General features: G+C 49.3%; 2 protein-coding genes across 6 annotated transcripts; one reads left to right on the forward strand and one right to left on the reverse strand.

Annotated features, from left to right (window-relative positions):
• The first annotated feature begins 41 nt into the window (after positions 1-41).
• On the forward strand, positions 42-19,966 carry znf710b (zinc finger protein 710b). Of its 4 annotated transcripts, none has more exons than XM_053866820.1 (6): positions 9,615-11,507; positions 13,495-14,805; positions 14,890-15,069; positions 15,456-15,647; positions 15,722-15,893; positions 17,153-19,966. In XM_053866820.1, exons 1-6 carry the CDS (start codon positions 11,463-11,465, stop codon positions 17,332-17,334), a joined length of 2,082 nt encoding a protein of 693 aa, XP_053722795.1. In that variant the 5' UTR covers positions 9,615-11,462; the 3' UTR covers positions 17,335-19,966. The 4 variants fall into 4 exon arrangements, with proteins under 4 accessions (XP_053722796.1, XP_053722795.1, XP_053722793.1 ...); XM_053866818.1 differs by having other exon boundaries at positions 9,615-10,156; positions 10,296-11,507; positions 13,495-15,069; XM_053866821.1 differs by lacking the exon at positions 9,615-11,507 and adding an exon at positions 42-413 and having other exon boundaries at positions 13,495-15,069.
• Positions 19,967-20,651: 685 nt separating this feature from the next.
• Positions 20,652-27,408, reverse strand: LOC128759675 (isocitrate dehydrogenase [NADP], mitochondrial-like). Of its 2 annotated transcripts, XR_008414615.1 has the most exons (12): positions 27,250-27,408; positions 25,842-25,933; positions 24,156-24,321; positions 23,925-24,085; positions 23,723-23,866; positions 23,524-23,660; positions 23,287-23,438; positions 22,705-22,817; positions 21,741-21,838; positions 21,586-21,678; positions 21,339-21,522; positions 20,652-20,673 (listed from the first exon to the last, which is right to left on the reverse strand). XR_008414615.1 is itself a non-coding variant. In XM_053866822.1 (11 exons), the coding sequence occupies exons 1-11, from the start codon at positions 27,356-27,358 to the stop codon at positions 21,438-21,440; spliced, it is 1,350 nt and encodes a 449-aa protein (XP_053722797.1). In that variant the 5' UTR covers positions 27,359-27,408; the 3' UTR covers positions 21,223-21,437. The 2 variants fall into 2 exon arrangements, 1 of the variants encoding a protein (XP_053722797.1); XM_053866822.1 differs by lacking the exon at positions 20,652-20,673 and having other exon boundaries at positions 21,223-21,522.
• Between the last annotated feature and the right edge of the window lie 575 nt (positions 27,409-27,983).

Genomic DNA, 27,983 nt, shown 5'->3' on the forward strand with positions numbered 1-27,983 from the left:
AAAGGGGGATTGCAGTCATGTGATAAAAAGATATAAACAAAACGGTTTGTTTTTGTTTGTGGAGGTGAGCGTTATATGAGCATCCAATTGATATTCATGCTTATTTCTTTAGAATATGTATTGTTGATTTTTTAAAGGGTGATTTTTTTTTTTAAACCAACGCGGGAGTGGAGGTTCGGATTTTACGGATGTTGGTCAAACCGCCTAAATAAAACGGCCACAGCTGGGAAACATCAGCGAGAGTGGAGAGGGAGCTCGGGCTGCGAGTTCGAGGAGGAGCTCGCTTGTTTATTCATTCACGTCAGCCGCTCTCTTCCCTCCTTCCTGCTCCACACGACAGGACCCTCCGGGAACAGTTCCCACGTTCAGATCCCCACCATCACGTCGCCACCATAAACCCGTTTTGGAACCAGGTGAGTGCCGTTTCTTCCTTCGCTTCGGCTTCTTCCTGACGCGGATGTTGCTGCGCCGGAGCGCGGACTTGTCCGGCCCGGCCGAGGCGGACTCTTCCTGCCGGTAACTTGTTCCTATTCCTCCCGGCGCAGGCTCTCGCCTCGTCCGCGCCGCCCGCCGCAGCAACGCCGCTAATGAACGCCGCGTTAGGTCGGCGAGTGTCGCGGAAAATATCTGCGCTGGTGTTTGTTTGACTTCCACATTCTCCCCTGCCATGAACAGATGGCGTCGAGAGGGGGGGTGGGTGGGTGGAGGGACGGGGAGAGGAGTCGGGGCTCCATCCAGCAGGCCACATTAGCACAGACATGGTGCTTGAGCCTGACGCTCGAGACCTGGTCAAAGTTGTCCAGGATCCTCCGGGTTCAGGCGGAGGGGGTGTTGAAGCTGCGGGGGGACCAGACCCAGCGCTCCCCGCACAGATGACTGGCACCTTCCTCATCTTCATCCTGGGCCTCTGTGGGTGATGACACCATTTGGACCACAGAGAAGTGCTATGGTTGACCCAGTCATAAGCTCAGCTTCTGCTCACTTCTATGAGTCCACCTCTGAAATGTCTTTCACCGGAGAGGCTTTTAAATGCATACACCGCTGATACTTCTCTTCTGGTCAGTCAGTGTAATGACACAGTGTTGGGGTGGGGTGTTATCTGGCCCCCAAATTTAGGTCAAGTTTTCTTTCATTCCTTGACATGCGTGGAGTATCTCCTGGTAAATGTGTGTAGCTGAAGTTGTCGCCACAAACTTCTCTTGACTTCATGTTGTTCCGCCTGGGATCCGTTACAGATTCGACTCAGAGCCAGACAACATCGGCCCAGATCCAGGTGAAATATGACAAATCGTACAAAGGCAGTTAGAGTGTCTTATTCCCTTTTTGGTGTGTTGGTACGATATATTGTGATACATACATTGTGATATTTGTAAACAAGCATCCGCTCGTTCCACATTAGCCGTAACGCTACGTAGGCGCAGCACTGAGCTCACGGGCCTGTTGTGAGTGTCTGACTCTAGTGTGGTGCGTATAACATGCGGCGTGTCGTCGCTGCCCTTTGAATGCCACAGATGCTGGTCTTGTCTCTTCTGATCGAATCACCGTAGCGGTTAGCTAACGTCGATGTTCCATCCTACGCTTTAATTATGTACATGCATGTATGGATACTTTCTTACGACTCTAATCCTCACATTTTTTGTTGTCAACATCTGGTTCAGCGCTAGAGCTCCACCTGCAGGCTGGATATACCTACTGCAGTGTTTTCATCAGTTCTTGAGGTACAGAAACCCAAAAGTAGGTGGTTGTTTCTCCATGTGGACAAGGTCCGAAGGTCCTTCACTTCACTCCTGTAACATGGCAAAGAACCTGAGCTAAGAGTTTGGCGTCTGGTGTTTTCAAGGTTCACAACAGAAATGAATGATCTGGTGAACCGCACGGTGGATCCGGTGAACGTGGGCTGGTTAACTGGGCCAAGTCAGGCTTGTTTCTGGTGTGTTTCTTATTGCTAATAAAAAAGCCAGAACTGAAGGAGCCACATTTCAGATCGTTATATCCAGGTTATTCATGATTTTTGATGACCAGATTATGGTTGATGCCAAAGGAGGAGGAGTCGTACAAGAAGCATAAATGAAAACCATGAAGCGCAAGCGCCGTGGTAAATAAGGATATTAACAGGTACAATCACACATTGTCATCATAAGAATACAAACATACATGTTATAATTATTTTTTTAAAAATCAATGTATTTTGAGGGGCGAGAACTTCTCCCGAAAATGACACAAAGAAAAAATCATTTCAATTTTTAATCTCATGTTTAATGAACAAGTAATGGCTCGTAGAAACTACTTTGGTTTTATAGTTGTACTCTGACCTCATGAGGGTCCCACTAATACAGTGGAAGGCCCCATGCGGCCTGTGGCCCGCACTTGGTCCAGGTCTGCTTCGCTGTGTATTTGGAGTATTTTCAGTCGAGAGACTGAATATCATGATAAGCAGAAGGTATCAAATCGGTATGGCCTGAGTTCTTAAGTCTGCAGAAGTGGTCTGGAGCCATTCCTAGTTATTTGGACTGAGAAGAGCTGTGTTTTGATGTATCAAGCAGCTGGAATCCGCTTGATCGGTTCTCAACCTGGATCCCATCTTCAGATGAAGCAATAGATCCTCCTCCAAAAAGTCAACCTCACTTCTCGTCTGATTCATCCCTGCCCTGAAGGCGTCTGTCTGACTGAGAGGCTTCTTGTTGAAGTTGTTTGTTTGTTTGAGCAAGTGTCGCTGAGCCTTCAGCGTGGAACTGGAGCTCCAGGTGTCCTGAAGCTGGACGCCACATTTCTCTGGTGATATGGAGAGTTTGGAGTCTTCCAGCAGGTTCAGAAGCTCCTCCTCTGCTACAGTGTGGACGTGGACGTGTCAGGGCTCCCAGTGTAGCGGCTGCAGACGAACATTGCTGAAGGATGAAAGTGTTTGGGATCAATAATGTGTTATTATTACGCGGCTCCATCTGTATTCCGCTCAGGCCATCATACGCCGCCCGTCCATGCATCAGCGGCAGCTGTGATTAGAGACGAGGCCGGTGCAGAGCGGGACTCGCAGTGCGGGTGGCGGGATGCTCGCGACAACGCTGACTCAAAATTAAAGGCAGATAAGAGATTTTCCTGCTCAGTGAGTGAGCTTTGTTGAAGCTGATGATGATGGTGATGGTGGTGGTGTCAGCGCTTTGCAGTGCCACTGTGCTGCAGGCGTGGTTAAAAAAGGGGGGGCTGGTTTTTCTGGAAGCACAAAGGCCTAATGTGTCGTGCGGCTAGTAACGAGTGTGCTCACTCGGAAATGGAAAAGCTGGTTTGGAGTCTGGGATCCCTAAGCTCTCATCAGGATGGACGGCTGGATTTGGAAAGAGGCCCGCGGCAAACCTGGGAGCTTCTGTCTTCCAGCTCACCTCAGTAGCCCAGGAAAGCTTGAGGTTTCTGGTGAGAGGGACGTCTGCTCCTCCTTGCTGCCCTTGGAGCAGAGGAAGCTCTGGCTCCCTTTACTGATCCAGAACGTCCACAGCAGAAGGTTCCAGGGTCATCCAGGGCTTCCTGCTACATTGAGCTTTGACATGTTCATCCTTGCTTTGGTCACCCACTTTATTTAAAAACAATGTTGGATTAGACAACAGGGACATTTTAGTAACGCCGACTACTCTTCCGTTTGTTGACCTTCTCGGGTATCACACGTTAGCGACCCAAATTGTCTACCGTGTCCGACAGCGTGAACAATACAATAGTTTTTATTCCTTCTTTACAAACAGCAGTGGGCTAACATTAACATCCTCATACCTCTCACACATCTATCACCGCAACAGAGCGGCAAAGCCGGCTTTGGCTCCGCCCATTTCTTCTCCGTTGGTTCACCAAACCAAGTGAGATGATCAGCGCCGATGCAAGAGGTTGCAGAAACGTTGGAGCTGTCATTTCCAAAACGTTGTCTCCAACTGGCTATGCAGGAAACAAAACACAGCACGGCAGCCAATGACACGTTGTCGTTATACGTGACCTCATCAAGTGTTGTCCCAATTCTTAGGAACGTCAATCACTTCACTCGGTCGTTGGAGGGCACTTCATAGTGGAGGACACTCAGAACCGAGTGCTCGTGTTAGGGGGAGATATGGGACACGGCCTAAGTTTTGTGCAACGAAGCTAAACCTGGAGGTGAAGCTCCTCAAGTCTGCGAGGGAGTGAGGACCTCCAGGAGCTTCTAGAATGGTCCACGTTCAAGACTCCTCACCTTCAGCATGGTTCTTGAGTAATGGACTGATATGGAGATATTGTTGAGGGGTCAGGATCAGGGTCATCTGGACTGTCATGGACTTGGATTCTCTGCCGTCCTTCTACTTCATCCTTCTGTTGAGTTGCATTGTTTTTTGATGATTAGATGTTCTGGATTTAGTGACAAACCATATCCACCCTCAGTTTCGGTGGACGAGGGGGTATGTGAAGCATGTCCTAATATATTGGGCTGTGAGCCTGAGGATGGGTTGCCAGTTTACATTTAATACCCTCAACAATGCTGCACCTGCTACTCTACTCCCGCTTGTCGATTTGGCGTCCACAGCTCTGAACATACGTCACGTCTTGTATTGCAGGACCCAGATGCTGACACAAGGGGCAGCAGGTGAGGTTAGAAGGTCTTCTTCACACAGGAAGTGCTACAACATTAAAAATGGCTCCCTGCCTTGACTGCTTTCTCCTGAAACTAGATCTTAGCGTTACTGGAAATATTACAGCCTCAGCACCTTTGTTGTTAGCTGGCACGACGCTACAAACCTTTCAGAGTGTTCCCCAAAATAACACTAACAGAGCGACCAACTTACGCTAGCCACTATGATACACAGAGCACACACATGACCACACAAGCGGTCGCCGTGCACACCCTGCCTGCAACACCTGACGCCCTCTGTTTAACCCTAAACAAGTCTCTTCAGGACAAAGGTGTCAAACCCAAGACAGCGGCCACTTCCTCCCTTCCAAGTCTACTTCCAAGGTCTAGAAGAATTTTGAATAAAGGTTCAGCCCAAAGCTAAATCGTGTTTCATAAGGATGCCTGATTGAGTTTTACTTTAAGTGACGACCTGCAGTGATGGCAGCGGGTGAGGAGGGGAGTGGGGTCGTCATGACGAGGGTGAGGTATTTACAAGAGCACTTTCGTGAAACGCTTTCCAGGATAATGTAAAAGAGACTCAAAGAAGGATGCTGAGAGAGAGGTTGTTAGTTCGGGGGTCATGTGACGGGGCTCTGAAGAACAGAGGACGGCATGTCCTGGCTGGGAGCCCCTGATCTGGCTGTGAATCGCTGGTCTTGGAGAGTAATCCGTCCTCAGGCTTCGGGTCACATGACTTGGACTGTGAAGTGAGCACCTTGGGTTTGATCCGAAGGCCGTGAATGGATTTTGAAAAGTTGTGTAATATTGTATTGACAGGAGTAGTGCTCGGTGTGAGTCTGTCGTGTCGTCCTGCCGCTCGTCTGGTCGACTTCTATCTGCTGCCAGTGTGTGTGTGTGTGTGTGTGTGTGTGTGTGTGTGTGTGTGTGTGTGTGTGTGTGTGTGTGTGTGTGTGTGTGTGTGTGTGTGTGTGTGTGTGTGTGTGTGTGTGTGTGTGTGTGTGTGTGTGTGTGTGTGTGTGTGTGTGTGTGTGTGTGTGTGTGTGTGTGTGTGTGTGTGTGTGTGTGTGTGTGTGTGTGTGTGTGTGTCCAGCCCTAGTGGCCTCAGAACCGAGATACATTTGGTTGTTTTTCTATGGTGGCGATGTTGAGATGAACCCCGTGTTAGCAGCTCCCTTCACCCCACCGCTGGGCCGACTGAGGTCACACTTGAGACTCCAAACTTGCGAGCTGAGCCAAATAGCTGAGCTCTCTGTGCCGTGAGGATCGTGTGTTTTCTGGGGCCTCAGTGAGGTGAAGATAAAAAAAAAATCCTCTCTGAAACTCATTCATGTCTTGCAATGGCAAAGAGAAAGTTCCTGTGGAGGCTGACAGCATGACGACGATCCCCCATCACAAACGGTGCGTGTGTAAGCTGTAATCCAAGCATTTGAAGAATGTGCTTCTGCTGCCGTCCACACTGTGACGTGTCTGTCGAGCTGGTCCTCGGTGGGTGGAGGCTCGTATTCCCGGGAGAGCCTCCGCTGCTTTCCCGCAGTATTGGGTTGTGACAGCTGCTGTTGTTCCGCTGCTGCTGCCGCCGTCTGCGGTTTACATCACTCTAATGGCCTTGTTTAAAAATGAAGGCTCTTGTCAAGACAAAGAAGCGTTTTTATGAAGACAGGCTAGCCATCTTCAGGTCAGGAGGTTATGTTCTGCCAGTGTTAGCAAATCGCTTCAGGGTGTGTTTCATTGACACTTTTTGGGAACGTTGATCGTGAGACAAGGAACGGATGATTAGATGTTGGTGTGGTCTGGAGCTCCACCTGGAAGGTTCAGACTTTTTCAAACTTCTTACAATCTAGTCACTGAAATAAGTCAACTCACGCTATTGTTCATTCACAAGATAGTTTGGTGGAGTGGTGGAAATCGATGAGCATTCAGCTTCAGTGGTGATTGACTCTCACCAGTGCAACATAGTGACACCGTCAAACAAGCAGAGCAGGACGAACCATTATTTTGCTTCAAATTGGCAACTTGATGTAGTAGACTGCGTTTCTCAAATACAAAAATGTGCCGTAGAGCTGAAGCTAATTCTCCAGCGTAAGTTCCCGATGTGCTCAGCTGGTCTGATCGGCTCAACAAACTACTGGTGATGATTTTAAACTGCCATAAGTAAGTCTCAAAGACGCGCAGAATTTCGCGTCGGCGACTGCACTACATGCTCACATTTAAAGAAAATGGAAAATACAAATGAATCCTTGAGACGTTTGTACTTGGCCAGTTGGGCTCCTGTTGACATGGGTTGTCTCAGATAAACAGATGTGGTGCCACAGTTTGTTGCCAGTGAATGGTGGATTGGGTTGCCAGATACTTCGGGCTAATATTGGGTGCACCCCGTGTCCAAATTCCCCTTAGCTAACATCGTTCTTGTCCAGGTTTTTAGCTACGTATGACCTGTTGTTGCACTGACAATGGGACCCTTCACTGGGTTGCACTGTAAATTGAACATTGTTTAGACGAGATTTGCCGACTCATGCCTTCCGTGAGGTCGCTTCACTGCCGCCATGTCATTTTACTGATCAAATAGTGAGAGTCGCATCTCATTGGCCTGAATTCTGTAGTGCAATGTGGTGCCGCGGGTAAGGTGGACACACCCTCAGAAAAAATCCCGGCTAAAAGCCTACAGGTGGCGCTCTGGTAACGTCTCGGCCCTGGAGCTGCGGGTTCCAGTCCTGGTGGTCTTTTTTTGGTTGGTCATCAGCCAGTCTTTTATCATGGACAATGTGAAATGTTGGTGTAGTGTTGCTGTTTACGAATCATCACAGATCAATGACTGTATTTGCCTTCTGTGGGTTGGGGGGGCAACAGCTAGAGCAGAGAGTCCCAGACTTCCCTCCCTCGAGAGGCCACCTGTCCCCAGGTTAGCTGAGAGACTGTGTCTCTCCAGTGTGACCCGGGTCTGCCCCGGGGCCTCCTCCCAGGTGGGAATGTCTTCCAGTCCCTGGAGCTCCTCCTCCTCAGGGAGGGAATGTCCTCCTGAGGTTCGTCTGTTGGAGTCCACTGTCCGTGACCGGCATCTCCCCATGATCCACATCTTGTCCTGGAGGACACAGCGGCTGCTGTCATGTTCCCTGACCGCGCTTTATTTCCATGTGAATGAAGTTGTTCTGATTAAATTGTGATCTTGATTGGAGAAGTCTCAGGAGCTCTGATTGACAGCTCAATTAGTTTGGGCTGGTTAAATAAGCTGTTCAAAGAAGTGAAGATGACTGAACCAACTGCTTGTAGACGTCTGAAGGGCTGCAGCCTTTAGTGGTGAAAATCTCATTTGCATCATTCAGAGTTGAGTTGAGAGGACATCACTGATGGTGCTGACATCATCGGTGATGACATCACAGAAATGAGTCAATAGTAAAGCGTCAGAACCTCCGAGGAGCAGACGCTCATCCAGACTCACAGCAGCAGTGCTGGCTGCTTGCTGGAGCCGTTTCCAAAACCAATGTGCAGAAATGCATTCGAACAATGGCTTGCGCTCAACCGGAGACAGGGGTGATAAAATCAAGCGCTCCCTGTCATTCATCAGGCTGCAGACGCAGGAAGACTGCTCAAATATGAAAGTGACTTCTTCTCTCATGATCTCATGAAAAATGACTAAAAAAAAGCTCAATCAGAACCAGAGAAAAATCCATGCATCCCAGCCAAGTGCCTGCTCAGCCGGCTCCACCGTCCTCTGAAGCCAGACCATACAGACTGGTGTTTCTAGAAAGAGTTGAATAATCCTTTGAATAATGGTGATTCTGATAAATAATGTCATTTTGCCATCATCGTCCAACCCTAGTCTCTGTGCTGCCCTTGTGTGGTGCAGGCACGGTGCCCTGTCCTACAGTGGCCTCCCTTCAGTACACATGGGGACCACGGTGTCACCCATCTCTGCCGGGGGTGAGGTACGGCTCGGTGGCCTGGTGGATTCTCTTTCACTTAGTCGATATCCCTGGCTCCATCGCCGGGGCCCAAGCCCAACTCACCTGCCACAGAAGCTCTTGGTTGCACAGCTGCAGACTTGCAGGCTGAATTGTTCTAGAATTCTCATGAAGGAATGTGTGCAGCAGGAAATAAATCCAGTGACATTAATATTGCATTTCAAGCTTCACTTTCTCCCCTCCTCTGGCAAGTCATTAAGCATCAGAAACGCTCACCAAGGTGGCAGCATCTCAAGAGCTGCTGCGTGTTACTGACCGAGACAATAACAGCGGAGGTTATGAGTCATGTGTTCATAGATAGTATTACGAATAACTAAAGCCGTTGCTTCTACAGGAAGTGATGAAATTAATTTTTTCTCTTGGAACCGAGGTTGGGTGTCCTGGTGCTAACCGTGGCCTGCAGGTGCCATGACCCCTCCCTCCTGCATCAGCGCGAGCCTCGGCAGCTCCGGACTCTGGTGGCCTGTGTGAAGAGGCCCGCAGGCGTTCGGGGCGTCTCCTGCCCCTGCTCTGACTGGACTTGCCTTTTTTGGGTCCGACTCTGACACTCTCCGTGACCTTGAGCTGCTTGTGTTACAGCACTCAGCGTGGTGTCTTTGAAGGCATCACCGTACACCTTGACTCGCACCGTTCTCTTCTCCTCTGCTGCGGCCATGTTCGTCAGACACGCTGTGTGCGTCTCTCTTTCTCTCTTCTGCTCCCCATTTTTCCCTTCCTCTCTCTGTTTTCCTCTCGGTTCTCCTCCCCTCCCCCACTTTCTGTCGCTCGTCCATTCTCTCTCTTTTCTCTTGCTCCGTTTCCATCACCCCACCTCCTCTTCTTTCTCTCTCCATCTCCCTTTCTCCCCCTTTCTATCTCTCCTCCCTCTCAGCCACTGTCTGTCTCACGTTGCACACTGCCCCTCCCTCTCTTTTTTGCACTCGTTGCTCTCTCTCTCTCTCCCCCTCTCCCTCTTCTATCCTTCTTTCTCCCCCTCCCCCACTGCTGCCTTTCATTTTCTCCCTCTCTCACTCCACCACCACCTCTCTCCCCCTCCCATCCTCGCCCTCTATAGCTACTCCCCTCCCTCCCTCCCTCCCTCCCTCCCTCCCTTTCTTTCTCTCTTTCATTCCATGCAGTCTGTTCTCTCTCTCTCTCTTTCTCCCTGCTTCCTCTATTATGCCCCCATTTTGTCCTCTGCCATTTCCCTCTCTCTCATTCCTCCATGTTCTCTCCATCCTGTTGTTCGGCTCACTCTTCCGAGTCACAAACTTTATGTTGACAACCTTTATTGAATCTGCCACGTGATCAGTGACACCCATACCTGGCTGTTTTCGGAATCTAGTTGAATTTCTGCCAGTTTGGATTTTGACTTTGATTCAACAAGTGGTCCATAATATTAAGTTGGACCTCTACAGTCGCTCCGGTAACCAACCAATGAGTAGCGTGGTTACGTTTCCAGCGTGCGCCCAACGATAGCCTAGCGTATACGTAGCATGTAGCATGGCGATCCTGCAACAGTCTGTTCACCACCGTCTCATTTTGCTGAAGACACCCCAAAAAGACTGGGTTCCGCCTCTTGGGAATCATTAGCTTCGTCCGTGGCCTCCACCTCCTCTCAGACAACCCTTGCCTGAAGGTGCGGGAGACTTTATTTTGACGTATTGCAAACCTTCCCTAAAGATGCTGTGTAGTGAAGTGGCTTCATGAAACAGTGTCCTCATTTCCAGACTCACGAGATGGTGCTCTCTGCTCTGAAATCCTTTAATCGAGGTCAGGCAGGTGGAGTAGGTGTGGCAGCCTCACTGCGCGAAGGTCAGAGTTCAGCTGGAGTCCACCCTGAGCTCGAAACCTCTGCCTGTGCTGGCATGGATGACTTGATGGCACGATATTGTGGGTGAGTGTGTTTCTCTGTGAGGACTGGAGAATGTAACGATCCCGAATTTTAATCAGAAATGAAATGTGTTCATTTGTGAAGAGCAGTGTCAAAGCACATGACAGGAAATGACAGCTGAGGAGTTTTGAATTAGTGCTACTTCCATTCATTAATTGACATGCTACCAGCCAGTAGCATGTTGACATCCATCTGTGGTGTATACAGGTGATAGTTACTCATTAGCATCTTGCTAACCTGCTGTAGCGTATATAGCTAGTCGTTTCTTATCTAAGCCATGCTAACACAAGCTATCATATAAATGATAGCTACTCAATAGCATCATGCTAACCTGAAGTAAAGACACAGAGGAGATCAAATTTAACAGGTCGTAGTTTGACTCCTGGACGTAGGTTGGTTGTGTGGGTGTTATTGTCAAACTTGGTTAACTATCTGCTTTTGCGTTGTTGCACAGACTTCATCAGAGCACTACTGCCACCTGCAGGAGTGGAGGTTGATGTAGTGGCCGTCCATCTATTCACACCTCCTCTGCTCTCGCGTCTCCATAAAGTTGTTGACGATCCCTCAGCTGTCGGTCAGCGTCGTGAGGAAGACAAGTCCAATAAGTCATGCCTCCATCCATCTTCCACCGCATTCTGCTCTTCCCCTCCCCCCTGCCTCTCTTTATCTCTCATATTCTCTCTCTCCCCTCCCGTCTTTTCCTTCCATCCGTCCACCTCCGCCCCTCTCCGTCCGCTCTCTCCTCCGTTCGCTCCGATTCTTGTCAGTCATCTCATCCTCGCTCCAGCGCGCGTGAGAATTCTGGAAATGACGGCTTGATAAACGTGGAAGGAGAGTAGAGGACGGAGGGATGATGACAAAGGTGAGGAGGCGAGAGGAGCTGAGAGGTGTTGCTCGGGACCGACGTTTGACCAAGTTTGAGGCTCAGGAACACTTCATTAGCAAGTTTGTTTATTTGTGAAGGAGGAGTGGGAGGGGCCACGCTAGCCCCGCCCCCTCGATCCCTCCGTATAAGTAGCAGCCGAGCGTAGACTGTCAGTCGCACTGAAGAATGAGATCTTTGAAGCACCTGAAGCCTCACGGCAGGAGGAGTGCGGTGAGTTTGCTAGCCTCATTACCCAGCATGCTTTGTGTTCCTGCGCCTCAAAGTTGCCATCAGCAGGTTGCTCTTCGTCCCTCCTCCTTTCATTCGCTCCTCGTCTGTCATTTTCTTGCCTCCGCTGCCCGTGGCTCTCCCTCCCTCCTTCCCTCCCATTCTTCCTCCCGAGCCTCCGTTTATTCCCTCTCTCGGCGTAGACTGTTTTCCCTCTCGCCATGCGTCTTGTGTTTTTGGCTCCTCTTCTTCTCCCTCCATCACGTCTTGCTCGCGCGAGTGTGGATCAGCAGGTCATCTAATCCCGCTTGATTTTCAGCCTGGATTATTGTTACGCTCTCATTCCAGTTGTGTGTTTTAGTGTTGACAGTCTCCCTGTGTTTGTGAGAAATGCTGCCTCCAAACAAACACTTCTGAAGAAGCAAGACTCCTCTGAGACTCGGAGGAGCCTCGGCAGTCGAGCTGCTGCTTCAGAGACAGACAGATTTTCTCAACTCTCTGCTCTTTTAGATTCTGTTCTGGCAGTTGTTCAGAGCATTTTAGGCCCATGTAGTGGCACTTCCACTACACAGTTGTTTTATACCCTCTAACCTTGATACCAGAGACTGAAAAGGGATTTTTCATTCCACCTTTAATGCCTTCAAACAATAATATTGTAGCGTATTTCACCATTTTAGTTTCACAACTCTTTAATTCTACTTCTTTGCTGGTCATAACCACCAACTATTCAATTGTTTACAGCAGTTTCACCCTTTATATGCCAGATTAAGCCCAATTAGTACAAATATTAGTTTTTATATTAACTTTTTTATGAAAGAAATATAAAATAAAAAATGTTGATTGAGGACAGGGATCTCTATTTTATTTGTTTTTTTTATTGGTTCAGTTGAACAAAAAAAAAGTATTTCTCCTCTGTAACATGGTAGTTAGAACATGGTAGTTATGTTTAGATGAGAAATGTTATTAATTATTTAGGGAAAATGTTTAAAATATTATATTGCAGGAGGTTAGAAGACACAATTATATTAATATTATCGCAAGGTTTTTTTTACTGTGTTTTGTTGCGTCATAGTGGATTTGTGTTTTGAAATCCACTAAATGGGCCGCACACCTGAGCCAAACGAGAAGACCAAACCTGTACCAGTGAAGCGATATGGTTTGAGGAAACCATTCACGATTATGACCTTGCACTGAGAAAGATTAGGATTTCATCCTCCATATGGCCTTTGTGGTGGCCAACATGCTGTGCTGATTATTCCGCTGGGTTTATTTTGACCGAGGTTTTTAATGAACCTCCATGGTCATGTTGATGCACATGTCGGTAAGTTATCCACCATCCCATCACGTTAACTATGCACAACTTCCTCATTACTGATGATTGAAAGATGCGATTCATGTGGGATTTTGCGGAACAATCTTTTCCTTTTGTCCCAGGTCGGCCTCCTCCTCTACCCATCAGGATCTCCTTTGCTGTTGCACCCCTTCTTTATCATCATCAATATATTTCGCCTCGGCAGTGAGGTTGGGTTGTCATGCCCCCCCTTTGCCACATCCATGACCCTCCTCTCTCTGTGTCTCGCCCAAGTCGGTCGCCTTTAGGATGTGGACGTGTGGCTCATTCAGAAAACCGTGTTGCTGAGGATCCCTGTTGTGTGTCACCAGTTGTCCTAACACCCAGATTACGTGGGGGGTCATCAAAAGTTTGCTGACTTTGACTTGCTGCTTGACAAGGAATAGTTGCGTCCGAGGTGTAGCCTGAGTCTGTGGCTATGTTCTCTTTATGACCAGAATACGTCTTTGACTTGGTTTATAGAGTGAAGTCCAAAGGACTTCGTCAGAATCATGAGACTGAGGTTGAACTTGTCACGCTTCTGTGTACTGGCTCATGGCTTCAGAGTTCCTGCTAACTAGGAGATACTGGCAAGCCTGCAGAGTAGACGTTGATAAGAAGGCCAAACCTAACATGGAGTGTTGTCTGTCTGTGTTCCAGGAGGAGGCGAGCCGGCGCCTGGGTAGATGTGAGCCCAAGGTAATGGCCCGGCTGGTGGACATTAGCACACAAACAGATCCAGTTGTGGTGCTGTCCTTGGCCCAGGCCGCCGTGCTAGGTCTCATCTCCCAGAATGAAGTATTTGGCGCTACGATTGCACCCAACGGCTTCTACACCGGCGAACCCAAAGAGTCTCCTGCTCCCACAGTAGACGGAGTCGACTACGAGTACGCAGACCAGCTCATTGGCGCCAACGGCGATTACCTCGGGGAGAATTTGGGAGAAGACGGACAGATGCAACCCAGCTGCAGTCAGAGGAGGTGGCAGCAAGGGCCGCCACCGCCACCGCAGCAGATTCCGGACAGCAAAATGATCTTGCCGGACCGTCACGGCCTTCAGGGCGGCGATTTGGTCTCTCAAATCAAAGGGGAAGTGGTGAGCACCGGGATTACCTCATGTGTCCATATGCTGAACAACATGGCTCCCAGAGGAGGGCTCGTGCAGGTCGACCCAGCAACCCTCAGAGGGCCCAACAAGAACTGCGCCGAGTGTGAGAGGGAGGCGTCCAACCAGCAGCAGGCCAACGCACACGTGCACCCCACTCCCAGCCAGGTGCCACACAGAGGGGTGGAGCAAGCCCACAGAGCTCTGCAAGTCCAGAGGCCAATGGGGGGTCCAGGGAGGGGAGTCCGAGAGGACGGGGAGGACTTGGAACACCAGGGAAACAACATGATGAAGCAGCAGGATGAAGCGATCAGCAGTTACTTCCAAACCAGTGAAGTGGGCGGCTATGATTCTGGGGAAATGAGCATGGCTGGGGAGTATGAAGACAACAGCCAGAATATGATGTGGACCGATGGTACGGCGGCAGGACAACACCAGCAGCCCCCTCACCAACAACAGCCGCGGCGACATGGCGGTCGGCGAGTGGACAGGCTGGACATCAATATCCAGATCGACGAGTCCTACTGCGTGGATGTGGGCGACGGTCTGAAGCGCTGGAAATGTCGCATGTGCGACAAGTCTTACACATCCAAGTACAACCTGGTCACTCACATCCTCGGCCACAACGGCATCAAACCCCACGCGTGCCCCCACTGCGGGAAGCTCTTCAAGCAGCCCAGTCACCTTCAGACCCACCTGTTGACGCACCAAGGAACGCGGCCGCACAAGTGCACCGTCTGCAAGAAGGGCTTCACTCAGACCAGCCACCTGAAGCGGCACATGCTCCAACACACGGACGTGAAGCCGTACAGCTGTCGCTTCTGCCGCCGCGGCTTCGCCTACCCCAGCGAGCTGCGAGCGCACGAGGTAAAGCACGAGCGCGGACGCTGCCACGTTTGCTCGCAGTGCGGGATGGAGTTCCCCACTTACGCTCATTTGAAACGTCACCAGACGAGCCATCAGGGTCCGCACACCTTCCAGTGCACCGAGTGCAACAAGTCCTTCGCCTATCGGAGCCAGTTGCAGAACCACCTGCTGAAGCACCAGAGCCCGCGGCCGTACACCTGCACCCAGTGCGGCTTAGAGTTTGTGCAGCTCCATCACCTGCGACAGCACTCGCTCACACACAAGGTACCAGCTGCTCCTGGTGGCTTCCAGAGCCTCATCCTAAGCTTGTCCTACCTCACTTCCTGTTGCCGGCCAGGTTGCATTTTGATCACTGGAAGTGGTTTAGTTTAGTTTGGTTTAGTGTTGCAGCAAAAAACTAATTATTTTTATGTCGAATTTGGAAGAATTGTTGTCAGTAGATTATTAAATGAAACAAATATATTCCTTTTACTGAAGCGCATACTGAAAAATCCAATTTTGCAGTGGTATAAAACCAGCCAAACAAAATCTCCTGAATATTCACTCATATAAAGTGAATATTGAGAATGTTTGACCCATTCCCAGCTGGGTGTTTTGTTGGCAGTCCAACATGAACTCGTGCTCATGATGACCTCTGGTTCCCCTTGCAGGGGATGAAGGGCCACAAGTGCGACGTGTGCTCCCGAGAGTTCACATTGTCGGCCAACCTGAAGAGACACATGCTGATCCACAACAGCGTTCGGCCGTTCCAGTGCCACGTCTGCTTCAAGAGCTTCATCCAGAAACAGACGCTGAAGACACACATGATCGTGCACCTGCCCGTCAAACCCTTCAAGTGCAAAGTGAGTCCGAGAACCGCGAGTCTGGTGTGACCCCGGGCTTCTTCTCCGCGAGCTGACTCTCTCTGGTCTCACAGGTGTGCGGCAAGTCCTTCAACAGAATGTACAACCTGCTGGGCCACATGCACCTGCACGCCGGCAGCAAGCCCTTCAAGTGTCCGTACTGCACCAGCAAGTTCAACCTGAAGGGGAACCTCAGCCGCCACATGAAGGTCAAGCACGGGATGGACGTGTCGCCCGAGGGACAAGGTGGGTCATACGCTTGTGAGGCAGAAGCCTCTGGTCTGTTAGAAGAGCTGTGGAGGAACAGGGTGGCCTTCAGAGTACAGATGTTGCCGTTACCAAACCATTAGAATGTATAACTTCTCTCTGAGGGAACCATGTTCAGCTTCAGCAATCTGAAGGCCCAATATAGGGGGATCTGACCACGCTATTAAGGCCATTCATGCTCCCTTTATGTACGAAAATGTCCCTGTCCTTTTCAAACAATGTCTCCGTCACTGATCTCATGCTTCCATGCTTCTTTATGTTGCTGTTCACCAATATATCCACCAGGGGGAGCAGCCCAGAGTCAAACAACAAACCAACATGGCGACTGTGGAAGAAGCATTGATCATGTAGCTCTTTCACAAAAGAGGAAATGGAGGTAGCGTTGTAGGGGACGGTGCTCGGTGAGGACGTTAAATATGTGGCCACTGGAGGACGGAGAGTCTTCTTCCTGTCTCATTAGAGCTATGTATCATTGTGGTAACAGCAACACTGCCCCCCATGGTTTCCAGTGGTACTGCTCCGTTTGGCCCGTATCCATGAGCTTTGTGGAAAGGTGCAGAAATACGGAGGAAATGAAGGCAGAGCTCCGGGACTTCAGTGCAGCCAAGACGTCATTAGAAAGAAGGAATGACATCATGATGTGATGCGATTTTTAATCAGTCAAAACCTAGCGCCATCTAGTGACCTAACACTGATTTAAACAAGCTTGTACACTGAGTAAACGTTGGAGCCCCTGTGGTTAGCATTTGAGGAAGGAGCGAGATGGGGTGATGAAGAAGAGCGACGGCATTCGAGTGATGATGATGATGATGATTCGGACTGTAGATGTGACGGTTTTCCTCATTAAGTCTGCAGTGAAATGATGCATGGAGGACGGAAGACGGTGCTGGCTTTATTCTGAACTTGATTCTCCAGCTTTTTATGAAGGTCTAGACCGGGGCTCTCAAGCTTGACTGGTGGGAACAAAAACCTGCCCCACCCCAGCCCTATGAGGACCGGTTTGAGACCCCTGATCCAGCTCACTGTGCTGGTCGGACTGGGGTTAGACACCCCTGACCACCGCTCGAGCCTTCATGTAGCCCAGACCCCAGTGTCACCTGGTCTCCTCCTCTGTATCAGCTCTCCACTGGACTCTGTTGCACCACTCAGATGACACGCTCCTCAAGAGCTGGTCGTTCGGTCGCGACATTCCTGTGACACAACTTCCAAAGTGAAACACCTGTGTCCCTGTTTTCCAGAAGTCCTCCCGGAAATGGACAACACGGGCGAGTACGAATCACAGAACTTCAACTTCACCTCACCTGAGAACATGGACAACAACGGCTCCCAGAACCTCACCAAGCTGACCACAGCAAACATGGAGGACATGGAGGAGTATTACAACTTTGGCAAGGACACCGGCAGCTACTCCACGAGCTGAGCGCCGCCGTGGCGCCCGGCCTTCTTCCGAAGGAAACAACAGAGCGGTGAAGACTCTGGAGGTACCAGAGGGGGATGAGGAGTTTTGGCTTCCTTCCAGCTGGACTGAGTGACTGGAGGCCCCGAAGGAGACGCACTTCTGAAGCGGAAAAATGTCTGAAGCTCCTAATTTGGATGAGTCCCGGACGCTCCTGGCCGACAGGCTCCATGTTGTGTGTATGTATCGACTAAAATAGCTGGGATCGTTGTTCGCCTCTTGGTCGCTGATCATCGACGTCATGTTTCCACTCTATCTATTTACTCTCTATATCCTGACCTTGATACATAATCACAACATTCTAGGTTGGAATGCTGGTGCAGAAGGTTGTAGCTTCTCGACCGTCCTGGTGAAACCTCGGAACAAACCACTTCGCTGAGCCTTTTTTTTAGTTCACCGAGCCAAGCACTTTTCTCTCGGAGACCACGACTGTGGTTTGTTCTCCCCAGGAGGCGCGTGAGGGATGGCACTTTTATTTTGAAACCTCTCGCCAGGAACACGCTCAGTCATGAGTTTAGTTTTGCGATAAATGTCAATGTCTCCTCTCATTTCATTTGAACTGCTTCAGCAGGGATTTGTTTTCCCTTTTTGCTGGTGCAAAATTCAATATTCTGCTTTGTTATGGTGACATCTAGTGGTGCTAACCGTTACCAGCCGTCCTCATTAGAATTCTATTCTATTGACATTTTTCAGGAAAAGTGTTGCCATTTTTTTCTGGTGACTTTGACGTACAGTCATGCTACGTCAACAGTACAGGTCACTGTTAAACTTTAAAGTCTCCAGAAAAACTGCTCGCTAACTGATGGCTTCAGCATTAACTGAAGAGACTTGAAACAAATTGAAACAGGCGGGTCTAATTTCATTTAAAAATCGGAAAGAATGGTTTATTATTTCCTGATTTACTGCCGTAAAAAAAAAAAACCGTTCCATTCTTTGCTTTTGTCATTGACACCCAGCTACTGTTGCTAGCCGTTAGCAATGAGTCTGTTTAGTAATAATTATTTAAAACTGTTCGAAATTGTTGAAATTCTACCCAGTTTTCAGTGACATTGATGTACGGTCACGCTACATCAACAGCCTTTGAAGCAGCTCATAATGGAAAAAACAGAAATATTCATAGCGAAATAGCAACGCTTCGTTCGATGCAGTTCTGATTTAACTTAAATATCTTAAACAATTATTAGTTCCCGTTTTACTGGCGTAACAAACAGGGACCACTCTGCTTTTGTCACTGTCACCCCTTAGTACTGTTGCTAACCGTTAGCGACCCATCTATATTGTTGATTTAGATCCAGGAAGTGCAAAGCTTAATTGACACCAAAACACAACAAGCTTTGCAACTTAATATAAAAAACAGTTTCGCTTCATAATAAACGTCCTCTGGCCTGCTATAGTTAATTCCATTGAACCATTCCTTAATTTTGTTTTAACACCCTGCTAATGTTGCTAGCTACCAGCAGTCTTTAAAAGCCTCTTTAAAATTCTTATTTTGCTGCCAACACTTCTCCTGTACAAACCAAAAAAAGTTCATGGCAAACACTTAATTTACTCATCATTTGCTGCCAGAGCACTTTTATTTTGAAAAAGTGGGAGCGCGTCCTGAAAGTTTAGTTTTGTGTTCACTGTTAACCAGCATGTTTATTATTATTTCCTCTCTTTACTGGTGTAAAAGCTGTTCTCTGTCTTGGCACCTTGCTAGTGTTGCTAACTGTTAGCAACCAGTCGGTTTAGAATTCTCCCTGCGCTGCCAACTTCTAGTTTTAAACTCAAACACGTCGATCATTGTGGCCATCAGATGAGGCGCATTACTTTTGCTGCCACAGCACGTTTATTTTGAAAAGCCACTTGATGATTTTGGGTTTCTTTTTCTAAAGCTTCAATATTTTTTTTTTTTGACAGAGAAATCTAAAGCGGATAAATACATCTTTACCATTGATTACAGTGCAAGTGGGCATCATTCCCTGTGTGCTAACTGTATGCTAAGTGTTAGCAACCATTCATACTTTAGCGATTATTTAATTCAGGAAGGCACCAATTCAACGTCAACAGTCCCCAAAAAGTAAAATCTCACAAGAAACTAGGCGTCATTGCTAATGTAGCAGACGGCTTTAATGAACATCGGCTAATGACGGTTTAGCCTTGAGGTTGTTTAGTGTTTCAGAGTTTCAAAACAAAAGTCTCCTTGCTGCGGAACTGCAGAGACGATAATGTTGTCAACGTTACGGTACTTTTTTCTTTCTCAGTAGGTCTTTGTAACACGCACTTTTCTCAGCGTTTCAGTTCAAATGGAGGAAACTTGTTCTCTCTCTCTCCAGCCTGTTCTTCACTTCACGTTCAGTCATCTGTGGTTCTGACGGACAGCACACTCCACCAGGGGGTTTTAAAATGGCTGCCGCGGCGGCTTCAGTCCGGGGCAGGTTGAGTTGAAGCAGGACTGAGGACGGTGGCTGTGTTTCGGGGATGGGCTCCCCCTGTCCTGCCGTGCAGGTCAGCCTCCGTATGCACACGACACCGCAGGACTGGTCGAGTAGGTCCGTTTTGTTTTTCAGGTAAAAGCTGAAAATGAGAACTGTTTAATAAAAGTTCTAGAGTTTGAGACTCGTGTTTTTACTGTGGAAGACTGGGCCCCAGTGATGTCGTCGCAGCGCATCCTTCAGCAGGTGCGGCTGACCGTTCATCCGTGATGGAAGCATCACAATGTATCTGGCCCGGATGTGCGCCTGGATCCGGCCCATCCGTTTGCCCGATTCAAAACAGATCTGGTCCAAAGTAGCAAAATGAAGTTGATATACGGCACAGATTTTGTACGGATCCGGGTCAAAATCTCATTCTAGGTAGCCGCCGACAATATCTGACAGATCCGGTCCAGACCTGGTGCAGAGGCGTCTCATTCCTGTGCGGACCTGACGACTCGGTTCCGGTGCCTATCTGGGTCAGCTGGGATTAGACTTGTTTGACTCGGAAGTTGCAGTTGTGGATCACAACACAGCCGCTTCATGAAAACTCTGACCCGTTTGGTTCGGATCCAGTTCTCTGTGGTCACCCCTGGAGAACCATCCGACCCTGATGTCCACCCTCCAACATCCTGGTGTGTCTGTCCTGACCCTTCACCTGGAGAAGCTCTGGATCCCAGCCACGTTGGACGCTTGGACCTTGAGGAAACATGGCAGATCGTCTTCCTCACGCAGCAGAACTGACCATAGTTTCACTCCACAACTTGCTGCTAGGACAAGAGGTTTCCTGGTCCAAACAGTCTCCTCACCGAAGCGTTTATTGGTGCTTTCAGGTACGACATGGCGCCATCTGGAGACAAGAACCAACTACAATTCAAAAGCATTAGGAAGCACATCTGGCAACAGGATGCCCACCGCTGAAACAAACTAATCTCACGGTTCCTTGTGAATGTCTCTGTGGATCTAGGGGGCAGCTCCAAGGGAAGCTGCCGCCTGACACCAGTTTGATCTCCTATCGGAGAATGATGTACTTATTTCAGTCTTTACTCAGTTTGTCTCCGATTTCGGACTTGTTTTGTTCCATTAAAATTGAAATTAATTTCAAGGTATAATTTTTATATTAGAAAATTTAAAAACATTGTTTGGGTTTTTTTTTTAATAAAAAACGTTTTTCACATTAAGATATATTTTCACATTATTTAAAAATATGGAATAATATGAATGCAAAGACTCAAATATTATTGTATACTGTAGATCATCAAACCAGTGTCGGTTCTGTCAAGTCGGTTGCCTGCAGACATTTTAATGTCCAGCAGGTGTCAGTGTTCAGTGACACAGTATCAGCACAGTGTGCCACTGTGTCGAAACGCTTCCTGCTGCCTCATTTACCCATCACTAGAAGGCATTTTTAAATCAAATGCTTTATTTCGCTTATAAATAAAGTGTTGATTGACAGTGCAGCGTCTGAAGAAAAACAGTTTAAAGGATTTCTTGCAGAAACAAGCTGATATGTACATTCGTGTTGAGCAGGAGCTTCGATTGAATAGAAAGCTCAGCCATGTTGGAGCCGCCGGACCTTCAGAGGTTCAGGAGCAGGAGGGAAGAACCCGGGGCTCAGTTGCCCACGGCTCTGTCCAGGTTGCACTTGATGGCGTCCAGGAAGTCCGTGGTGTTGACGTAGTGCTGGTCCAGCTTGCAGCTGCGGGGTCAGAGGTCAAATGAACGTCGGGTGTGGATCAAAAGGTCGGCGGTCAGGACTCACGCGGCCAAGCCGTGGATGCAGCCCGCCAGGTCTTTGGTCATCACGCCGCTCTCCACCGTCTCCACGCACACCTGCTCCAGCGTCTGCGAGAACCTGGGCGGAGCCACGACGTGAGTCGCCCGCGGACACGTCACGCGACGCTGGGAGCCGCCTACCTGATCAGGTCCGGATTCCCGTCGAGTTTCCCGCGGTGCTCCAGGCCGCGGGTCCAGGCGAAGATACTGGCGATGGGGTTGGTGCTGGTGGGTTTGCCCTGCGACCACACGAGGATCTTAGACTCGAAGTCACGCAAGTAGATCCGTTGACCCACTGAGCCCAAGCACCAAAGGTAGCGCTCAGGTGCTTGGTGTGGGTGTCACCAAATCTGTCCGCTTACTGAATGTGTCATATCTGCCGTGGGATTGTGACGTCACATCCGGCAGATGCAATATCTTTTTTAATGTTTTAATGCGCTACAGACAAACGAAATGACTTCATAGCGCGTTCTACCGCATGCTTAACATTTACTTACACAAAATGCGATGTTTGTCATCGGATCGTTTGCGAAGTTGCTGTCCGTTCTTCGCCGCGGTCGACGCGTCGTGACTGGCTGACACGTACGGAGCATTGTTTTCACTTCAAATTGCACTTTCTACTTTGACGCATCAATATAGATTAAGACAACCACTATGGAGTCCATTGTGATGTTTGTGCGATATCAAATAAAAATATGTTTCCCGCAGAAGCCAGAGCCACGCAGGGGTGTGGAGCAGGGGGCGGGGCTTCACACCGCCCAGTTCAGCCCTGTCGCCTTCAACATCACAGTAGTTGCACACTATCTCCACAAGAGGGCGCAGAAAGCGCCCTGAAATCCTTCATTTCGATTTTCTCTGGTTCATCAAAAAACAAAAACAAAAGATATCGCATGTGGCGGATGTGACGTCATCACCATCGGCAGGTAGGACACATTCGGTCAGCGGACAGATTTGGTACCGGCATCGGCCGCGCAAGTAGAAGAAAGTCATTTTCAACCGCAGCTGAGAAACGAATGAGCGTTTGGACAGAAGATGGCGCCATTGGCTTCACACACACACGGCACTTGTTCTGCCGTCAGTCAACGAAACGTCTCCGTCGCCTCACCCTCTGGTGCTCTCGGTAGTGTCTGGTGACGGTTCCGTGCGCAGCCTCGGCCTCGATGGTTTTGCCGTCAGGACACACCAGCACTGACGTCATGAGACCCAGCGATCCAAAACCTGCACACACACACACCGCCTGGTCAAACTGGTGACCTCAGCTTCACTTCTTCAGCTCCTATCACCCCTGGCAGCTCCAGCTTCACCTGTATTCAGAGCCACTAGGTGGCGCTCTCCGCTCTCAACATTTCACCTCCCACCGTTTTTAACCCTAGAGCGCCACCTACTGAGCTCTGAAGATGAGGACACTGTTTCATGAAGCCTCACCATCCCGCCCCATCGCCTGACCCTCGGTCCCACCCTGACCTCTGATTCACTCATGACCTTGTGTGGGGTCCCTCTAGGCACTCTGGTTTCCTCCCACAGTCCTCAAAACAGAGGACAATTGATGACTCTCAACAGTCTGTCTACATGAGTCCTGTGGTGGACTGGAGTCCAGGTCAGGGGGTCTCCCGCCTCCCCTCCCGGGGAGCTGGGACACGGTCTCCACCTCCCATTAAGGTGCTGTGATCCTAGCGCAGCCTCTCACCCTGGGCCAGGATGTCGGACTGCACGTCTCCGTCGTAGTTCTTGCAGGCCCAGACGAAACCCCCGGACGACTTGAGCACCTGAGCCACCATGTCGTCGATGAGCCGGTGCTCGTACCAGATCTTCAGCTTGTCAAACTCGGCTTTGTACTTCCTGAGGGAGAGAGCAGGGCGGTGAGGCTCGGGGGTTTCAGTCGTAGCAGCAGCGGCGGCGGCGGGGGGGGGGAAGATCTCCTTACGCCTCAAAGACGTCCTGGAAAATGTCCTTGAAGCGTCCGTCGTAGGCCTTGAGGATGGTGTTCTTGGTGCTCATGTACAGCGGCCACTTCTTCTGGATGGCGTACTGGAAGCAGCTGTGAGCGAAGCCGCTGATGGACTGCAGGACAGACATGTGAGCGGCGGCGGTGGCGGCAGCAGCAGCGACGTCTCCGCCCTCACCTCGTCGGTGTTGTACATTCCCATCCCGCAGCCGCCTCCAGGGAAGCTGTACACCTCCCACTCCTTCTGGCCGCTGCCATCTTCTGGACAGAAGACCATCTTGAACTTGCCAGGCCGGTCCACCACGAAGTCCGTGGCTCTGTACTGAAACAGGACGAGGGCAGTGAGAAACGTCCCGCAGACGCGGCGGAACGCCTCTCACCTGATCTCCGAAGGCGTGTCTGCCGATGGTGATGGGCTGCGTCCAGCCGGGCACCAGGCGCGGGATGTTCCGGCACAGGATCGGCTCGCGGAAGACGGTTCCGCCCAGGATGTTTCGGATGGTTCCGTTGGGACTCTTCCACATCTTCTTGAGTTTGAACTCTGCAAGGGAGAGGCCCAACACGTCACTGAGGTCCAGTCCTGGTCCCCCACCAGGCGTCCCGGCTCTTACCTTCCACTCGGGCCTCGTCAGGCGTGATGGTCGCGCATTTGACGGCCACGTTGTACTTCAGCGTGGCCAGTGCCGAGTCGACGGTCACCTGGTCGTTAGTCTGGTCCCGGTAAGGCAGACCCAGGTCGAAGTACTTGAGCTGCACATTAACGTTGGGCAGGATCAGCTGCGGACAAACAGACTCTGTTCAGGCTTTTAGTTTGAAGGGGAAAGGACTGGATGCAACAGGAAGTTCCCAGGATTTCACAGGAAAATGAAGAGGACAGAAGGTGAATGACCTCCAGACTCACATGTTACATACATTCGTATAAATGCTCAGTTGAAAGCAGCATAGCATAACGCTAAATTCTAATTTAAGATGATCATGAAGTACCATTAATGCAAACTTTATTTTTGATGAAATCCTGTGCTCAATGCTACGCTAATGCTAATACTAAGTTAATGCTGAGGCGCTGGCCAGGCTTTTAGCTAGCAGGGCGTCTAAACTGAAAATCATTAGAAATCTGTCGTCCTGTTTTGAGCCGGACGCCCTAAAGGTCCGATCATCATGCTGGTTTCCATGAACAGGGACTTTCTCCCTGGTAATTCTGCTGAATGAGATCCAGATTCTTATGCCTTTGTGGGCCTGTGGCTTTGCCGTCACGGGCGCCATCTGTGTTTTTGGGTTAAATATCTCAGTTATCCACATTTTTCGCAAACTAGGTGGCAACACTCACATTTGACGGTTGATGTGACCTGTTATTGATGGGATGTGGTACGTTCCTGACCCGTCTTCCCACCCCTCACCCCCAGGTCATTGGTTCATTCCGCCTCCAAATCTGAGCTAAAAGCTTATTCCTCTTTTCTTTTCCAGCAAATATTTTCAACCTGACGCTCACATTAATAAAACTTCAATGTTGTGTTTGTCAAAAACATCCAAATATTCTAGAGCTGAGACTGCCATCTAGTGGCCCAGAAAATGAGGACACCGTTTCATCAAGTCTCAAAAGTCCTGTTTATGTTCAATGGTCCATACAGATCTGGAGCCTTCTGTCATTTCCTCCGTATTTCTGCACGTTGAAACAAAGCTTACAGATGCGGACCAAACGGAGCAGTACCACTGGAAACCACGGGGGGCAAAATAACAAGGCAGTGTCAGTAGCTACAGTGTTTCACCAATGAACAGGGGTTTTCTACAGGACTTTTAGCACAAGTGCCCAGGTTCCCTGGTGAACCTCAGGAGTTTTTTTTCAATGAACCAAGGCTGGCGTGGTAAGAAAATGCTTGAAAAACACTGGTTTATATCACTTTAAATCTACATTTCTTTGCGCAACCACAGTTTTTGTGGTGCTTCTTCCTGGTGCTTGACTGTTGAATTCATTTGTTTATTTATTATTATTATTATTATTAGTAGTAGTAGTAGTATTTTTATTGTCAGCACTTTATTCCAAAACACTTTCCTAGTTGGTGGGCTCTCCACTGACCATGGCAATAAATTATATTCTGATTCAGATTCTAACAGGAAGTGGCCCACAGTAATTCCCAACTGAACTTCCAGTTTCAGATGGAGAGCTGGAGGGTTCCGTGCAGAAGTGAAAAACACCAGCCAGTGTTCTTGGATGCTGCTAAACAACGCATCACCACCTAACAGCTTGGTCAACCAGCGGCTGTGAGACCCAGTCGAGTCCCCCAGTGTCCCGTCACTACCTTCTCTTTGATGAACTCCCAGATGATGCGAGTCATCTCGTCTCCGTCCATCTCCACCAGCGGCTGCTCCACCTTGATACGCCGCGTAGCATCTGGAACAACACGCCTTGTCACTTACTCAGCTGGAACTTTGGCATAGAACAGGTCAGGGGTCGTCGAAGCTGGTCACCTGACCTGGAGCAGTCAGGTGGGGTGAGCACAGGGAGAGAGAGAGAGACAGAGAGAGAGAGAGAGAGAGAGTGAGAAGTAGAGAGAGGTGGAGAGAGAGAGAGAGAGAGGGAGAGACTGAGAGGTAGAGAGAGAGGGAAAGAGAGAGAAAGAGAGAGAGGGAGAGGTAGAGAGAGGTGGAGAGAGAGAGAGAGAGAGGGAGAGAGAGAGGGAGAGAGAGGGAGAGAGTGAAAGGTAGAGAGAGGTGGAGAGAGAGGGAGAGAGAGAGCGAGAGAGGCAGAGAGAGAGGGAGGGAGAGAGAGAGAGAGGTGGAGAGAGGGAGAGAGAGAGGTAGAGAGAGACAAAGAGAGAAAGAGAGAGGGAGAGAGAGACAGAGACAGAGAGAGGTGGAGAGAGAGAGGTAGAGAGAGAGGTATAGAGAGAGAGAGAGGTGGAGAGAGGGGTATATATAGAGAGAGAGGTATAGAGAGAGAGAGAGGTAGAGAGAGAGAGGTATAGAGAGAGAGAGGTGGAGAGAGAGAGAGAGGGAGAGGGAGAGAGAGAGAGAGACAGAGAGGTGGAGAGAGAGAGGGAGAGAGAGAGAGGTGGAGAGAGAGAGAGGGAGAGAGAGAGAGAGAGACAGAGAGGTGGAGAGAGAGAGACAGAGAGGTGGAGAGAGACAGAGAGAGAGGTGGAGAGAGAGAGAGAGAGAGAGACAGAGAGGTGGAGAGAGAGAGACAGAGAGGTGGAGAGAGACAGAGAGAGAGGTGGAGAGAGAGAGAGACAGAGAGGTAGAGAGAGAGAGAGGTGGAGAGAGAGAGGTGGAGAGAGAGAGACAGAGAGGTGGAGAGAGAGAGGTGGAGAGAGAGAGGTGGAGAGAGAGAGGTGGAGAGAGAGAGGCTGAGGAGCTCAACAAGTCCTTCCCTCCATCATCATCATGATGATGCCAGAGAGCCGGCGGCTTTGATCGGTGAGTAACCGCTCGTTATTGTGAAACACGGTCGAACGATATCTGCGGCCTCACCTTGAGTTTTACAACTCCATGCCAGTAACTCCGTCAGTCACGTGGTGGAGCTACCGGAAGAACACGAGTTGCTGTCAGAATGTACAGTCGCACCTCCGCGGCCGCCTAGATATTGCCAGTGTTTCAGTCAGTATCGGTGAGGAGGAAGTTTTGTTTTGTTTTTTTAACCGAGGTGAACCTGCTGCGCCTGCTCAGTATTCGGAGGGAAAACCCGCGCGGGTGTGAAACAAGACTCACAGTTTCGCCGCCGCTGGGAGGCCAGAGCCGCAGGAGCCGCAGGAGAGAGGCGCGGAGCGCACAGTGGAGCCGCGCTTCTCCGCAGAAACGTCTTCAGGTGCAGCGACATGGTTCAGGCATGAATGACAGGAGCGGCGCTCGAGGCAGGTCCACCGGCCGGGAGTCGCGCGCCGCGGACCGCACACGTCAGCACTGAGGAAGCGCTCTGATTGGTCAAACGGCGACCAGTCAGAGAGCGCGGCGAACGTGCTTCTGAGGACGTGAAAAAAGTTGTACTGAGAGTAGATTAGGTTCATTCTTTCCGCAATGGGGAAACAAGCCACTGTTGATCTTTTATATAATAAAGTTTATTAAAAGAATACATCAATATATATTAATTAATATCAATATTATACTATGGTTGTTTTATTTATTTATTGATTACTTCCATAATTATTGTTTATGTTGTTTTATTCATAATTTATTACTTCTTCTTTTTATAATAATAATAATAATAATTATTATTATTATTATTGCACGTTGTTCCAAAGCACTTTCGTAGTTGCTGGGATTCTCACTGACCTTGGCAATAAAGCTGATTCTGATTTAAAATATAATAATTATAATAATATGCGTATTAAATTGTTCAATCTGTCTTGCATTTCCAAATATTCTGACTTATGTATATATTTAAATTCTTGCTCTACATGCAATGCTACACTGGTGTCGAGCATTTTACTCTTTCAAATGATCTG

The sequence above is a fragment of the Synchiropus splendidus genome, chromosome 5 (assembly GCF_027744825.2).
Source record: "Synchiropus splendidus isolate RoL2022-P1 chromosome 5, RoL_Sspl_1.0, whole genome shotgun sequence".
In the NCBI taxonomy this organism is placed as follows: Eukaryota; Metazoa; Chordata; class Actinopteri; order Syngnathiformes; family Callionymidae; genus Synchiropus; species Synchiropus splendidus.